This window comes from Oryx dammah, unplaced genomic scaffold (genome assembly GCF_014754425.2).
Source record: "Oryx dammah isolate SB20612 unplaced genomic scaffold, SCBI_Odam_1.1 HiC_scaffold_8, whole genome shotgun sequence".
NCBI classification, from domain to species: domain Eukaryota; kingdom Metazoa; phylum Chordata; class Mammalia; order Artiodactyla; family Bovidae; genus Oryx; species Oryx dammah.
Genome location: NW_024070192.1, coordinates 22021772 through 22037755, shown reverse-complemented (window position 1 = coordinate 22037755; position 15984 = coordinate 22021772). Strand labels below are relative to the sequence as shown.

The 15984-nt window shown below is 50.7% G+C and overlaps 1 protein-coding gene across 1 annotated transcript; it reads left to right on the top strand.

Annotated features, from left to right (window-relative positions):
• Positions 1–2572: 2572 nt before the first annotated feature.
• Positions 2573–15682, top strand: PSMD3 (proteasome 26S subunit, non-ATPase 3). Its single transcript, XM_040245462.1, has 12 exons — positions 2573–2971; positions 4857–5047; positions 6636–6773; positions 8034–8170; positions 9032–9222; positions 9384–9487; positions 12899–13013; positions 13117–13236; positions 13573–13676; positions 13906–14061; positions 14989–15039; positions 15220–15682. The coding sequence occupies exons 1-12, from the start codon at positions 2752–2754 to the stop codon at positions 15295–15297; spliced, it is 1605 nt and encodes a 534-aa protein (XP_040101396.1). The 5' UTR covers positions 2573–2751; the 3' UTR covers positions 15298–15682.
• The last annotated feature ends 302 nt before the right edge of the window (positions 15683–15984 follow it).

Here is a 15984-nt window from a genome sequence, read left to right as displayed (position 1 = left end):
ACAAAGCTAGTGGAGGTGATGGAATTCCAGCTGAGCTATTTCAAATCCTAAAAGATGATGCTGTGAAAGTGCTGCATTCAATATGCTGGAAAATTTGGTAAACTCACCAGTGGCCACAGGGCTGGAAAAGGTTAGTTTTTATTCTAATCCCAAAGAAAGGCAATGCCAAAGAATACTCAAACTACCACACAATTGCATTCCTCTCACACACTAGCAAAGTAATGCTCAAAATTCTCCAAGCCAGGCTTCAACAGCACATGAACCATGAACTTCCAGGTGGTCAAGCTGGATTTAGAAAAGGTAGAGGAACCAGAGATCAAATTGCCAACATCTGTTGGATCATCAAAAAATCAAGAGAGGTCCAGAAAAACACCTACTTCTGCTTTATTGACTATGCCAAAGCCTTTGACTGTGTGGATCACAACAAACTGTGGAAAATTCTTAAAGAGATGGGAATACCAGACCACCTGATCTACCTCCTGAGAAATCTGTATGTGCAGGTCAAGAAGCAATAGTTAGAACTGGACATGGAACAACAGACTGGTTCCAAATCGGGAAAGGAGTATGTCAAGGCTGTATATTGTCACCCTGCTTATTTAATTTATACGCAGAGTACACCATGAAAAACGCTGGGCTGGATGAAGCAAAAGCTGGAATCAAGATTGCAGGGAGAAATATCAATAACCTCAGATATGCAGATGACACCACCCTTATGGCAGAAAATGAAGAAGAACTAAAGAGCCTCTTGATGAAAGTGAAAGAGGAGAGTGAAAAAGTTGGCTTAAAACTAAACATTCAGAAAACTAAGATCATGGCATCTGGTCCCATCACTTTATGGCAAATAGATGGGGAAGCAATGGAAACAGTGACAGACTTTATTTTGAGGGGCTCCAAAATCACTGCAGATGGTGACTGCAGCCATGAAATTAAAAGACACTTGCTCCTTGGAAGAAAAGTTATGACCAACCTAAATAGCATATTAAAAAGCAGAGACATTACTTTGCCAGCAAAGGTCCGTCTAGTCAAAGCTATGGTTTTTCCAGTGGTCATGTATGAATGTGAGAGTTGGACTATAAAGAAAGCTGAGAGTGGAAGAATTGATGCTTTTGAACTGTGGTGTTGGAGAAGTCTCTTGAGAGTCCCCTGGACTGCAAGGAGATCCAACCAGTCCATCCTAAAGGAAATCAGTCCTGAATATTCATTGGAAACTCCAATACTTTGGTCCCTGATGTGAAAAAGCGACTCATTTGAAAAGACCCTAATGTTGGGAAAGATTGAAGGTGGGAGGAGAAGGGGACACGACAGAGGATGAGATGGCTGGATGACATCACTGACTCAATGGACATGAGTTTGAGTAAATTCCGGGAGTTAGTGATGGACAGGGAGGCCTGGTGTGCTGCAGTCCATGTGGTCAAAAGGAGTCGGACACGACTGAGCAACTGAACTGATCGACACTCCCCTATCCGCATTCCTCCGCTGCGGATTTTATGCTTTATTTTCAGCACTAGCTAAACACAGATGGGTTTGCCTTTGGCTCAGCTGATAAAGAATCCACCTGCAATGCAGCAGGAAACCTGGATTCGACCCCTGGGTTGGGAAGATCCCCTGGAGAAGGGAAAGGCTACCCAATCCAGTGACTTTCACTTTTACTTTTCAAACTTTGAATCCCATAGGGTTCTCTGTCGTCTCCAGTTCGGTTTTATTTCAAATCCAACAGAACTGATACTTTCCCATTGTGGCCCTGGAGGAGACTCTTGAGAGTCCCTTGGACAGCAAGGAAATCAAACCAGTCAATCCTAAAGGAAATCAACCCTGACTATTCATTGGAAGGGCTGATGCTGAAGCTGAAGCTCCGATACTTTGGCCACCTGATGCCCGGAGCCGAATAACACGAAAAGACCCTGATGCTGCGAAAGATTGAGGGCATGATAAGGAGGCGACAGAGGATAAGATGTTTGGGTGTCATCACCGACTCAGTAGACATTTGTTGTTGCTCAGTTGCTCAGTCGTGTCCGAGTCTTTTTTTCGACCCCATGGATAGCAGCACGCCAGGCAAACTCCAGGAGACGGCGATGAACAGGGAAGCCTGGCGTGCTGCAGTTCATGGAGTCGCAAAGAATCGGACAGACCGAGTGACTGAACAACATCCTAGCTCCACAACCCTCCGCAGATTCTTTTCTTCTCTCGTGCCCGATGCACCGGGCTACGGTTGAGGACCAGCCTCGTGGCTCCCGAAAGTGAACCCTGCCAGGAGCAAACTGAGAGTTTAAGCATGAAACCCGCCCAGCAATTCAGGGCGTCAAAACGCCCTGCGTTCCGGTAGGTCCTACCCACTCTTTCCTGGGTGGGGTGCTCCGCTGTAACCCAGCTGGAGCTTGTGGACCTCTTGTGGACATTCACGGAAGTACACTCGAGAGAAGCAAGCAAGAAAATCAACACAGTGGAGCACTCTAAAACAAGCCTTACAGACTCAAAGAAGCTCCTCCCCGCTCCTTCCGTGGAGATCCGCCTCCATCATGCGTCTCGGTGGTTGACTTTTTCCTCCTTTGATGACTCGGCCATCGACCAGCCCGGCCTGTCGCTTCCCAGAAGGCCCAGCGCCGGGAAGGGGTTTGCAGCTGCTCCGTCATCGTGCGGCCCGACGCGAGCCCGCGCTCGTGTGCAGGCCCGGCTCGGTTCCTGGTCTCCGGTGCGAGGGTTTACGCGAGGCCCCGGCCTCGGTCCCCGGACTAGGCCGCGACCCCGGGCGCCATGAAGCAGGAGGGCTCGGCGCGGCGCCGCGGCGCGGACAAGGCGAAGCCGCCGCCCGGCGGAGGGGAACAAGAACCACCGCCGCCCCCGGCCCCCCAGGATGTGGAGATGAAAGAGGAGGCAGCGGCGGGTGGCGGATCAACCGGGGAGACCGCTGGCAAGACGGCGGCTGCGGCGGCTGAGCACTCCCAGCGAGAGCTGGACACCGTCACCTTGGAGGGTACGAGAGCTTGGGCCGGGGACGTGCCCTGATCACGGGTGACAGCACCCGATGATGTAGCCTCTCCTTGGGACCCCAGCGTAGCCTCCACCACCGTGACTTGGGGGTTCCTTGGGATCACCCCCAAGTGCCTGCTCCCGCTACCCTGACACTCCCGACCGCGGCCCGGATAACTGAACAGTCTCTCTAGACTCTGGACTCCTCCCGTCTCACACACCTTCCCTCCACGGGGAATGGCATCTAGAATTAGGTCTCACTGGGCCCATAGACTCCCTCTTCTAAGTTCTCTCCTCTTACCTTATTATTCCACTTGTATCTCATCAGACTGATTCTAGTGACCCCAGTGCATGACCGATCTCTATAAAAACCATTGTCTGTATTTATCTTTGAAGGGAGATAAGAATAACACAGAATACTGACTCCTGTGTTTTAAGAATGATTTCTGGTGTCTTAACTACCTTTAGCAAACTCCGCTAAGAGAGCCCTTTCTGCTTAGTATCTTGCTTCCTCGTTGCTCTAATTGAACTGCCCAAACGATCCTATCTCGTTTTTCTCTCCCTTCAAACCCTTACTCCTGCTCTGTTTCTAAAGAGTTTAAACACATGATACACTTTCAACTTTTTAGTTGTCATTTGTTTGAGTTCCTGATACTCAACCTCCCACCTAAACTATATGCCAGTTCCCCCATTTCTCTTTTCCTTGGTGCCTGTTCTGTTTCCATCCTCCTCTTGTTCCTCCAAGTTTATATTTCACTTTTCCAACTTAGAGCATCCTGTCCATATTTGGAGTGGGTAGAGTGAAGACTCCCCACTGTGACCCTGGTGCCATTTCCCACTTCTGGATCAAGTAGGATAGGACTATTCATTGGATTTTCTCTCTGCTTAACTACATGAGAAACTAGCTCAAAAACACTGAAATAAGCAAAGTTATGCTCCTGGGTGGTGGTTTGAGGATGTGATAGTGTTGACTGCATCAGCTCCTATTCTAATACAAAGGAATACGAATACAAGGGAAACTGAGAAGCTACCAATTGATGGTGCTCCCTTATTTCTGGACATTTGTTTCCATTTTCCTCCGTTATAAATAGCTTTGCAGCCATCATCTCTGCCCATGTATTTGATCTGTTTCTATAATTACGCATTCAGTATAGATCCCTGAGTTGAAAGGATAAATATTTTTAAGGTCCTTGGTAGGTATGTCCAGGAAGACTGTACTGATTTACATTATGCAAACAGAAATGTCCTGGTCACCCCTGTACTCTGTATGTTATCATTTTTCAAATACTGTTAGAATGGTTATTGAAAAATGTTTTCATTTGTGGTTATTTGAATACTAATGAAACATCTTTCATATCTATTTGTCATTCCTCTTTTCATATTAACCATTCATACTCATTTGTATTTATTTTAATCCTTTGTACAAGCTCTTTATTGAATATGCATCTCTGGCCACATTTGTTGCAGATATTTTTCTTTTGCTACAGTTATCAGAAGGATTTCGTTTGCTTTTTCTTTGAAGTTCTTTAAGTCTTGTGTGTGTGTATGTGCGTGATTTCTCCCATTGTTCCCATTTGGAAAGTGTTTTCCTATTTGAAGATCTGCTAAATCCCCACGTGTTTTTGTTTTTCATTGTTTTGTTTTGTTTTGTTTTTCCTTTTTATGTCACTCTCTACTTCTTCCCCAACCCAGCTTTATTTTTCTGTGTCTCTTGGTTATGTCTTAAAATCAGCATATGGCATCCATAAGTATTGCTCAATCCTGTGAGAGCAAAAGAGGGGACTGGCCACATCCTGACACTTGTAAGAGGCTTCCTAAGACTGTTTGGCTGGAGTGGCGGAGGGGTAGGTGGAGTTGGAATTCATGTTTCCTCCCCTGCTCCTCCACAGACATCAAGGAGCACGTGAAACAGCTGGAGAAGGCAGTGTCGGGCAAGGAGCCTCGGTTTGTGCTGCGGGCCCTACGGATGCTGCCTTCCACATCCCGCCGCCTCAACCACTACGTTCTGTACAAGGCCGTGCACGGCTTCTTCACTTCCAACAATGCCACTCGAGACTTCTTGCTACCCTTTCTGGAAGAGGTGAGTGGAGTCAGGCCAGCGCAGGACTGTGGGCTTGGCTTGAGACACACAGGGACACACATTCCACCCTGGGTAGCTGTGTCCCATCCTGGAGACCTGTCTCATTACCTGCCACAACAGAGACACGAAGCAAAGCAGCCCCTCTTAATACTCATCTGCCCTCTAACAGGGGGACCATCCTTCTGCCCTGGAGGGTCATTATTCTGAGTCAGAAAAAGGATCTCAGAATCAGGACCCTTCCAACTGTATTCATTTCCTACCACTCCCAACATAGGGCCTAGGAGAAGGTTCTACCATCTCTTTGCCTCTGAAGCTTCGCCATGGAGGATGTAGAGAGCAGTGATTAAGGGACTTCCCAGGTGGTCCAGTGGTTAAGACTCCTTGCTTCCACTGCAGGGGTTGTAGTTGGATCCTTGGAGGGGGGACTAAGATTCCACACGCCCTGCAGTGTGGCCTCACCCAAAAGAGATCAGTGGTTAAGAGCACAGGTTTTGGGGGAAGGTTGAGTTTTTAATCCCAGCTCTGCCATTTGGTGTCTGACCTAACTTCCCTGGGCCTCATTTGATATATGTGATGAACAACTCTGGGGGCACGTTGTGGGGCAGTTGCTGAGGAAGACGGGGAAGGCTCTTAGAACAGTGTGCGGCACAGAGTGCATGTTGATGATGTTAGTTTGCTGGTGGTGGTTGTCTCCATGCCAGGAGAAACCTCTCCGTTTCCTTTCTGAGTGCAAAACTTCTCTTATCATCCATGGTACAGTTCAAGTTCTGCCCCTTCTTAAACTTCATTGGCCCTTTAGCTACCTTCATCTCCCTAAAATTCTGTATGCTTACAATCTGTTTCATAGATGTAAAACTCAGGAAATCCCCTGAGGTGGACAGTAAAACTTTACTGTCTGGGAAAGGGGAAAAGCACCTTCCCCCAGCCCTGCCTGGAATATTTTTTAACCTGTACATCTCTGAAGTCCCCCACCACGATCATTTTTTGATCTGTTACACATTATTCCAGTTTTAGTGACTAGATCTGAAAATAAATACTATATATATGTCAATTTCCCCCTAAATTTCTTTATTACCACCAAAATTTTTTTTTTGTCTCATTATTCGTTTTTGGCCAAGCCACACAGCTTGGGTAACTCAATTCCCTGACCAGGCGTGAACCCAGCCCACAGCAGTGAAACCTAGAATCCCAGCCACTAGTCCACCAGGGAACTCCCTGTCTCATTATCCTTGATCTCATCTCTAGAATTATATCGCTTTATTAAACCCTGCCTGACAGAATTTGCAGTGGTTCCAGGTATGGTGGTTTAATCTCTAGTTAGAGTGTAGGCTCTCTGAGGGGTCCTTACATCATCCTTTCTGTCCCCGTTCCATTCTATAAGGATGTTATACCTCTGTAACCCTTTTCTGTATTGATTTTATCGCCAGCCTTTTTGACTCCCTTCAATATTTTTGTATCCCCAGCACCCAGAAAAATCTTGGCACACAGTGGGCACTTAGTAAATCTCTGTTGAAATAATAGTGCTTAAGAAATTCCTGGTTGATTGATCTGACTGAGCTCTTCCACGGTAACTCACGTCCTCTCCTAGCCCATGGACACAGAAGCCGATTTACAGTTCCGTCCCCGAACAGGAAAAGCTGCGTCGGCTCCCCTCCTGCCTGAAGTGGAAGCCTACCTCCAGCTTCTCATGGTCATCTTCCTGATGAACAGCAAGCGCTACAAAGAGGTATCCAAGACCAGAGCGTTTGACTAACGCGCCCCAGGCAGTGCGTGGGGTTAGTGGGGGAGATCGCCTCTTGTGAAGAAATAGATCATCACTGGGTCATTCACTGCCCCCCGCAGACTCTTCCCCAATGTGAGGATGCGCCCAGCCCCACATCCGAGGAAGACCCCTCAACTCCTGCTCCGGCTCTGGGAAAGGCCTGCCCGTGGTCACTCTGTACCTCTCTGTGGCACAGTCCCCGGATGGTGGATGCTTTGGAAAGAGTAGATTTGGAGGCAGAAAGACCTGGCTTCAAATCCCATTTGTACCTTAGGCAAATTGATTTCTTCCAGCTGTGTGTAAAATAAGACGAGCTGCCATTCTTACAAGTTTATCATTAGTATTAAATAAAAATAATACATTTTAAAAATAACTTGGCACAATGACCTGCACAAAGTCAGCATTCCCTACATGTTAATAAATGGCAGCTCTTACTGTGGATCTGAAAGACTCCATTGTGGATACGACTCTTCCAGCACCGCCTCCAGCTGGGGCAGCTGCCCTGGCAGGCTCAGCTTCTTTCCCAGGGGCACACCCAGGAGGTGACAGGTCTTATGCCTCAGTCTTCTGTTTTATTTTTTCCTTGTTTTGCCACTGGTTGGTTTTTGTTTGATTGGTTGCTCTTTAGCTATAATTCACCCACCTGAAAGTCTAGGTTTCAATGGCCTTTTTGTATATTCACAAGGTTGTACAACTGCCCTCCTGTCTAATTCCAGACATGCTTAATCACTACCCCACCAACCCCCACTGCCCCCCACAAAGAAAAATACCATACCTGTTAGTAATCACACCTTGTTCTCCCCTCCCCACAGCCCAGTAATCTATTAATACTTTGTGTCCCATGGATACTATGTGCCTTTTGTGTCTGACTTCTTTCTGTAGCTTAGGGTTTTCTAGGTTTATCCATGTTGTAGCGTGTATCTGTACTCTGTTCCTTTTTATGGAGGAGTACTATTTCATCACATGGATATACCACATTTTGTTTAACCATTGATTGGATGATAAGTACTTGGGCTGGTTCCACTTACTGGTTATTGTGAAAAATGCTGATATAAACATTCGTGTGCAAGCTTTTATGTGAACATACGTTTCCAGTTCTCTTGGACATATGCCTAGGAGGGGACTTGCTGGCTCATGTGATAGCTCCGTGTTTGTTTGTTTGTTTTTTTCCGTGTTTAAATTTTGAAGCACTGCCGCTTGACTCTCTTTTGGCTGCCTCCCCAGGCACAGAAGATTTCTGATGATCTGATGCAGAAGATTAGCACTCAGAACCGCCGGGCCTTGGACCTTGTGGCTGCCAAGTGTTACTATTATCACGCCCGGGTCTATGAGTTCCTGGATAAGCTGGATGTGGTGCGCAGGTACCGGTGGCCAGGGGTCTCGCTCGCGGCCCTCGGGGTCAGCAACATGGTCAGGCACTGCACAGAGCTGTGGACTTGCAGGGGCCCGAGGCCTGGGAGGCGCTAAGGGCCCAGCAGGAAGTGGGGGTGACGGTTAACACGCCCTGAGCTGCGGGAGGGCTTGAGAGGCTGAGGCAGAGATGACCACTGGCCTGCTAAGTCCTGTCCCCCAGGCTCCTCCTCTCACCACACGTCAAGGGAGGACTCTTCAGTGGGTCAGAGGTACGAGGGCAGTATGGCTGAGTCCCTTTGTTTTGCACCTGAAACTACCACAGCGTTGTTAATCGGCTGTGCTCCAATATAAAATAAATAAAAGTTTTTTTAAAAAAAGGTACAAAGACAGGCTGGAAAGCCTTTCACTCCTCTGCTTGGAACCTGCGGTGGCTCCCCATTTCCCTCAGGGAAAAGCCAGAGCCCTCCTGATAAAAGCTTTTGAGGCCTCATAGGGTCTGGGCCCCCCCTCTCCCCGACGCTTCCCTCTTCCACGGGCGCACACTTCCGTTGGCCGAGAGTGCCCTCCTCCCTGCGTCCTTCAAGCCTGTGCTTAACTGTAACCTTCTCAGTGAGTCCTACCCTGACCGGGCTGTTTAAAGCCACAGCTCCCTCCTGTCCTCCCGCGCCCCTGTCACACTTACCCTGATTTCTGCATCACCCCCCACCCCCATCTTTTGTCAGGCCTCACGGTACGCTTATTCATCATGAGAGTTGTCTGTCTCCCCCATCTGAGTGCAAGTTCTCTGTGCACCCACACTGATGCATTACTAGTTGACTATTCAGAGTTGTTACTTGAGGCCTTTGACTTCCTTTCTTTCCTCCTTGGAGCTTCTTGCACGCTCGGCTCCGGACCGCCACGCTGCGGCACGACACGGACGGGCAGGCCACACTGCTGAACCTCCTGCTGCGGAACTACCTGCACTACAGCCTGTACGACCAGGCCGAGAAGCTGGTGTCCAAGTCCGTGTTCCCCGAGCAGGCCAACAACAATGAGTGGGCAAGGTACCTCTACTACACAGGTGAGCAGGGCCCACCCCAGCCAGGAGGCGTCTCAGGCTCACTCGGCACAAATTGGCTAAGAATGTGGTGCCCGTGGTGCCTAAGAGGCGCTCTGGTTTGTGGAGGACCAGGGTTTGGATAACGCTCTCGTCTTGATCAGCTCTCCTCTTCTCACACCCAGGGCGCATCAAAGCCATCCAGCTGGAGTACTCAGAGGCCCGAAGAACAATGACCAACGCCCTTCGGAAGGCCCCTCAGCACACAGCTGTCGGCTTCAAACAGACGGTGAGCGGCAGCTCTCTCTCCCCTTTGACCCCCTTACTCATCTGATACCACGTTAGTGCCGTTTCCCCATCTGAGGAGCCAGGAAGGCATCCTTACTTTGTCTTCGTACCCTAAAGGTGGCATCACATGTCTGTTTCCACATAACGTTGTTCAGGGCACCTTAGGCAGACATTGCCTGCACCTCTGGCAGTATATATCCCCAGTCTTCTCCCTGGTAGGTAGGTTTTAAATATTCCTGACTCCCCAGAAGATCCTATAGTCTTTTCATGCAAGGGTCTTGTTTGTGTTGATAAGCTCTGGACTCTTTACCTGGTCCCTCAGGTGCCCCTTCGGGAGCAGTGGTGTCTGTGGCCAGGGAACCCAGGGCCCTCCTTAAGGTGGCCAACTCAGGTGGAGGCAAACCTTGGCCATGTCAGAGCTGTCAGTCCCCAGGTGTATTTCTTGAGTGCTGACCTTGATACTGGGCACTGTGAGGGATAGAAAAGAAGGATTAGAAATGGTATTTGCACTCAGAGATGGAATCAGAACACCTGAAGCAGAATGGCTTGAGGACTGTGTAAAATCACAGAGCCTAGCAGCCAGAATTAGGACCCAGCTTTCCCAGCCACAGATGACTGCTCCCACACTAACACGCAGACACCTCCTAGCCCTTGAAAGAGAGCAGGATGAGCATGTACACCAACCTCAGTGTGGTAGGAGCTTTGGTTTTAGTTCAGCAGTTCAGAGAAAGGCAAATTTAGTTGTGGTAAAATAAAGAAATCTTTAAACAGTTACATTTGATCTGGTTTTTGAAAGATGGGTTGAGTTTTCATAGAAAGGGGTGGTTTTTCAGACACATAAGGTACATTGCAGTATGTAAGATTGCTTATAATGTAGGACACACACTAAACGTTCTTCTAAAAATCAGTAAAAATGCACGTAATTGACATACAGGCTGTGGTGCACACCAAGGAGAGGTGTCATGGGGTAAGGTAGTGTTTTCAAACCAGATGTTGCTGTGGATGGATAAGGTTTCAGAGTTTCCTGTAGTAGACCCAGGTTGCAAGAAGGAGCAGAGGGAGCTGGAGTGAGGTCTTGCCCTTGGACTTTTGGTGAAGGAGCCAGGAAAGAGGTGGAAGGTCTGCTCGAGGGGTGAGGAAGCAGAGGTGGGGGAACTTCCCACCCAGAGAGGCTGAAGCAGATAGGTGATGAGCCAAGGCCTGGGAAGAGGTAGGAGGAATGGGCTAGAGAGCCCAAGTGGAGAGCTAGCTTTAAGTAAAAACAGGGCGGGTGAGAATGGGTAGAGACAGATGTGGAATTTAACACGGCATCTGAAGCAGAGCACGCTGAAAGTGTACTATCCGTAATTGTTCCACGTTCTTGCCTTGGGGGATCTCATTTGTTTTCGCGGCTTCGCTCTCTCCGCCACAGTGCATCACCAAAGTCCATTAATCTGTCTTAATCTGCCCGGGTTGCTGTAAAAAGACTGGCTGGCTTAAACAGCAGAAATTTATTTCGTTCTATTTCTGGAGGTGAGAAGTCCGAATTCAGGATGTCAGTGTGGCCAGGTTGTTCTGGGAGTTTCTCTTTTGCTTGGAGTTGTCCATCTTCTGCCGTCTCCAAATGGTCTTCCTTCCGTGCATATCTGTATCTCTAGTTCTTCTTGTAAGGACCCCAGTCATACTTGGATTAGGGCCCACTCACATGACTTCATATTCCCTTCATAAACCTCTTTAAAGGTTCTAGCTCCAAATCCAGTCACATTCTGGGGTACTCAGGTTAGGACTTCACCATAAAAATCTGGGGGTTCCCGTTCAGCCCATAATACAAGTTTTGAGCCCTCTCACAAACCCAGACCTGCAAATTCCACTTCTCAGCACACATCTCCATTAAGATACTTGCTGGCTTCTCACATTCACCTTGTCCAGACCCGCCTGTGTGCCGTTTACAGTCCTTCTTGCTCTCCTGATGTGCATAGAAGCCTTGGGTCATCTTGGACTTGTCCCCACCTTCCCCATCACTGAGTCGTCTGTTGATTTGCCTGATGCCTTTGGTAGTCGTCTCCTCTCTGATGTTGCCCGTGCCCTTGTTTGAGCCACTGACACTGCTGGTCACCATCCTCCCCTCTGCCAGCCCAGCTTCCCCTGCCTGACTCAGTGGAGGTCCTGGCTGGTCTGCCAGGTCCAGGAAGCTTGCATTTTCCCCATTTCCTACCCAGTAAGGTATTGTGAGTCTTGTGGATCTGGTAGTTCAGATAGTATTTTTGTTATTACACCCATTCTAGGGAGGAGGAATCCAGAGACTCGACATTTCTAGCTAGCAAGTAAAGACTGGCATTCTGTCTCCGAGCTCAGAACTCAGCCTGGCACTCAGAACTGGGCGTCCTGAGACGTGCCCCAGGCATCTATCCTGACAGACCCCCTCACCTCCTTGAGTACACTGGCCTCTTCTCCAACCTGTCCCCTTGGCTGAATCATTCTCCCTCCTTTTTCTGCTTCATCAGATTTCTCAAGCTTGGGACTTCCCTCATGATCCAGTGGTTAAGACTTTGCGCTCCCAGTGCAGGGGGCGCAGGTTCTGTCCCTGGTCAGGGAATTAAGATCCTGCATGCTGTAAGGTGTGGCCAAAAAAGTACCACTCTGCCATTGCTTAAAAGAATCCTCAGAGCTCATGCTAATTTCTGCCGTCACCATGGCTTTCCCCTCACTCATGGAGTACGCAGAGAGACAGGGTAGTGGTGAGCGAGGGGACCACCCCGGAAGGCGGGGCCCTCCTTGCCCAGCTGTGGGCACCATCACCCACCCCCATTTTTAACCCCTCACCTCCTTTGTGACACTTGCTTACCCATGGTTTAGCTGTCTGGGCTCCTGTCCCTCCTGCTTGTGGGGGAAGTTGTCCCCTCCTCCCACAGTCTCCCTTGCAGGGTGCTGCATCAGGAGGAGGGACCCGGTTTCCCAGGCAACCCTGTCCATCATACCCAGCTCATTCACCGAAGCTCTGCAGGCCCTTTCCTGTGCTTCTTCCTCTACCCAGATGACTAGTTTACATATGGTTCACCTCCGTAACCAGCATCTTTAGGCTGACTTGCATCCCATCCCCGAGGCCTCTGGGCCCTGCTTCCTCACTGGTTCTGAGCCATAGAACCTGCCCATCCAGCCTGTAATTTGGAGCTTTGCCATTTTGGAGCATTGTGCACTGATTGGCCAAGTGAAATGAAGCTGAGGGCCCGGTGTAGTCAAAGGGTCAGCGGCTCCCAGGGCCTGGTCCCAAGGCAGAGCCTCGGTCCCACATGCGGCACAGGTTGAGGGTGTGTTCTTCTCTCGTGGGCCCAGTCCAGTGCCGCCGTCCTGCTTTTCCGATGTGTCTGGCTGAGTTGAAGCCCCCTTGGTTCTCTCCTCCCACCCTGTGGGCTCCCTGCCCACTGCCTTCCAGGTGCACAAGCTTCTGATTGTGGTGGAGTTGTTGCTGGGGGAGATCCCTGACCGGCTGCAGTTCCGTCAACCATCCCTCAAGCGCTCACTCATGCCCTACTTCCTTCTGACCCAGGGTAAGGCCGGTCCCCTGCCAGGGCGTGCTGCCCCCCCAGCACTGTGTCCCCTCTGGTGTATGCACCACGGGCAGCATCTGACCCACTCCTCTCCCCACCACAGCTGTCAGGACAGGAAACCTAGCCAAGTTCAACCAGGTCCTGGATCAGTTTGGGGAGAAGTTCCAAGCAGATGGGACCTATACCCTCATCATCCGACTGCGGCACAACGTCATCAAGACAGGTGTGGGTCGGGCTTGAGAATATGCCTTCCAGGGTGGGGGGTGCGGGTTCAGTTCCTGGTCAGGGAACAAAGGTCCCACGTGCTGCGGGGCCACTAAGCCGACATGCCGCAGTGAGAAGCCCTTGCGCTGTAACAAAGACCCAGTGCAGCCAAACTAGAAAAAAGGAAAGGTAACCTGATCACTTAAAAAAAAAAAGACAAGTGTGGGTCAGGGTCTGAGGGAGCCCTGGAAGCAGGACTGGGACTCGGCCTCTCTGGGGCTGGGACAGCGCTCTGGCTGCCCGGGCAGGTGACGGGTCTGTGCCCAGCCTGTCCTCCCCGCGCCCCTCCTCCCAGGTGTGCGCATGATCAGCCTCTCCTATTCCCGCATCTCCTTGGCGGACATCGCCCAGAAGCTGCAGCTTGATAGCCCAGAGGATGCAGAGTTCATTGTCGCCAAGGTGGGCCTGGTTCGGGGGCCACAGACGCCGTGTTTCAGGCGCAGGGCGGGAGGGGGTTGACGGCTAAAGCGGCGGCATGCCCAGCTTACAGTGAAGCCAGAAAGTTGCCAGAGAGTGTGTGTGTGTGCACGAATGAATGTCGGAGAGATCAGCGAGGACAAAAAGATGAGACGGGATGTTCTCAGAGGATGGACTTTCTGGTGACTTCTCCTCCCTTTGGGGCCTGCAGGCCATTCGAGATGGCGTCATTGAGGCCAGCATCAACCACGAGAAGGGCTACGTCCAGTCCAAGGAGATGATTGACATCTACTCCACCCGCGAGCCCCAGTTAGCCTTCCACCAGCGCATCTCCTTCTGCCTGGATATTCACAACATGTCTGTCAAGGTGAGGGGCCCTGAGCTGCACAGCCAGCTGGGCAGCAGTACGCTGCCACACCCACAGGCTCCTAGAGAAGACCAGCTTGGTTTGGGGCCCGGCTCCCAGTCTCTAAAGCACTGGGGGTCCAGAAGGGGCAAAGGACTTGGCTTGTGGGACTACAACGCCTCTGTGCACTTAAAGGGTCTGGTTGCCAGGGAGGATCAGACTGGGGTTTAGAGTGCGCCGTTCTGGATTTGGTTCCAAACTTGAGTCGTTTACCTTCTCTGAAGTCTCCATGTCTCCATCTGTGAGACTGATAGTGAGGTATTACCTGCCCTGCCTGTTTCACTGTCGAGACTGAATGAAATCACTGTCTTAGGGCACTTAGCAAAGTTTGAATTGTGTAAAGGGTAGGACCACCATCTTGGACCACAAAAGGCCTCCTAAGCCCTTGTGGGTCGGGGGCTGGTACTGTCGGACACTGTTTTTCCTGGTCTCTCCCCCCAGGAAACCAGGGATATCACTTTGTCTGAAATCAGGCAAACGCTGTGCATGAAAGACCCTTTGTGACTGGTCCCCTGTGTCTCTAGCCTCACTCCCCAAGACCGCTCCCGTCAGCCCCTCCCCATCTTCTCCCCTCCTCCCAGCTGGCCCCTCTGAGCTCCAGCCTAACCTCTCACACCTTGAATGTCTCTGCCTAGAATGCCCTTCCTTCCACTCCCATAGGCCATCCATTCTTCCTCCTTCTCAGTGCCAGTCCACCTCCCTGCCTGCCTGAGAGGGTCGGTCGTTTATCCCTCTGGATTTTCTTTTTAGTGTTTATCATGTGGTGTCACGGGTCATTAGTCACCATGCCTAGCTCCCCCAGCAGACTAAACTGGGGAGTGTCACCTGTCCAGTACATTTCCTGGTGCCCAGGTGCCTGCCCTCACTCCTCTCTCCATTGTGCTTCAGGCCATGAGGTTTCCTCCCAAATCCTACAACAAGGACTTGGAGTCTGCAGAGGTAAGCTGCTTTCTGCTTTGGGTGGAAGGGGAAGTTTCTGAAAAGCCTGGGTGGGTCGGGCTGGGTGCAGACCAAGTGAGTGGCTGGCTCGTCCTCAGCAGCCTGGGTGGGTCGGGCTGGGTGCAGACCACGAGCCCCAGGCTGGTCCTCAGCCCCTTGCCCCCCGGCCCTCTTCCCCAGGAGCGGCGAGAGCGGGAGCAGCAGGACTTGGAGTTTGCCAAGGAGATGGCAGAAGATGACGACGACAGCTTCCCTTGAGCTGGGGGGCTGGGGAGGGGTGGGGTGAGTGGGGACTGGCTCTGTCTTTCCCCCATGGGGGTCCCTTGCCCAGGGAACTGGCTCCTCTTCCCACATGGGGCACACAGACTGCTATGTGCAGGGGGTGAGGGGTGCAGGGAGCCGGTCACCCTACCTCATCCCAGGGCCCCTCCTCAGCCGGTGACTTAGCACACGGGGGCAGGCGGGCGGGCGGGCAGCCTCCCCAGGGCAGGGTCCTGGCTAGTGGTGTGGGCAGCACGATGGGAGGGACTAGCCCTGTGCCCTCCTCCAGGGAGTAGGGCACTGGAACTGGGACATGTATTAGGCTGTATGTTTTTTGAAGCTTCAATTATGATTTTTAAACAATAAAAAGTTCTCCAAAGCTTGTGTATCAGTTACTCTATTTTGCCCTCACAGGTACAGTGTTACGGGCCCAGATTTTTCTCCTGGCCTGGGAGTGCCAGCCCCAGGCATGATCTGAGGACCTGATGCAGCTGTAGATGAGGAGGCGGCCAGGGGCTGGGTGAAGAGATTCTGATCTGGGGTCAGAAGGGCCTGGGTTTACTCTTTCACATCTAACTGGCTCTCAAATGATTGGGCAACTCTCTAAACCTCTCAGGCTCCTTTGCCAGATCTGTCAAATAAATGGTTATACTCAGTGACCTCCTGGCTCTAAAATTAGGAATC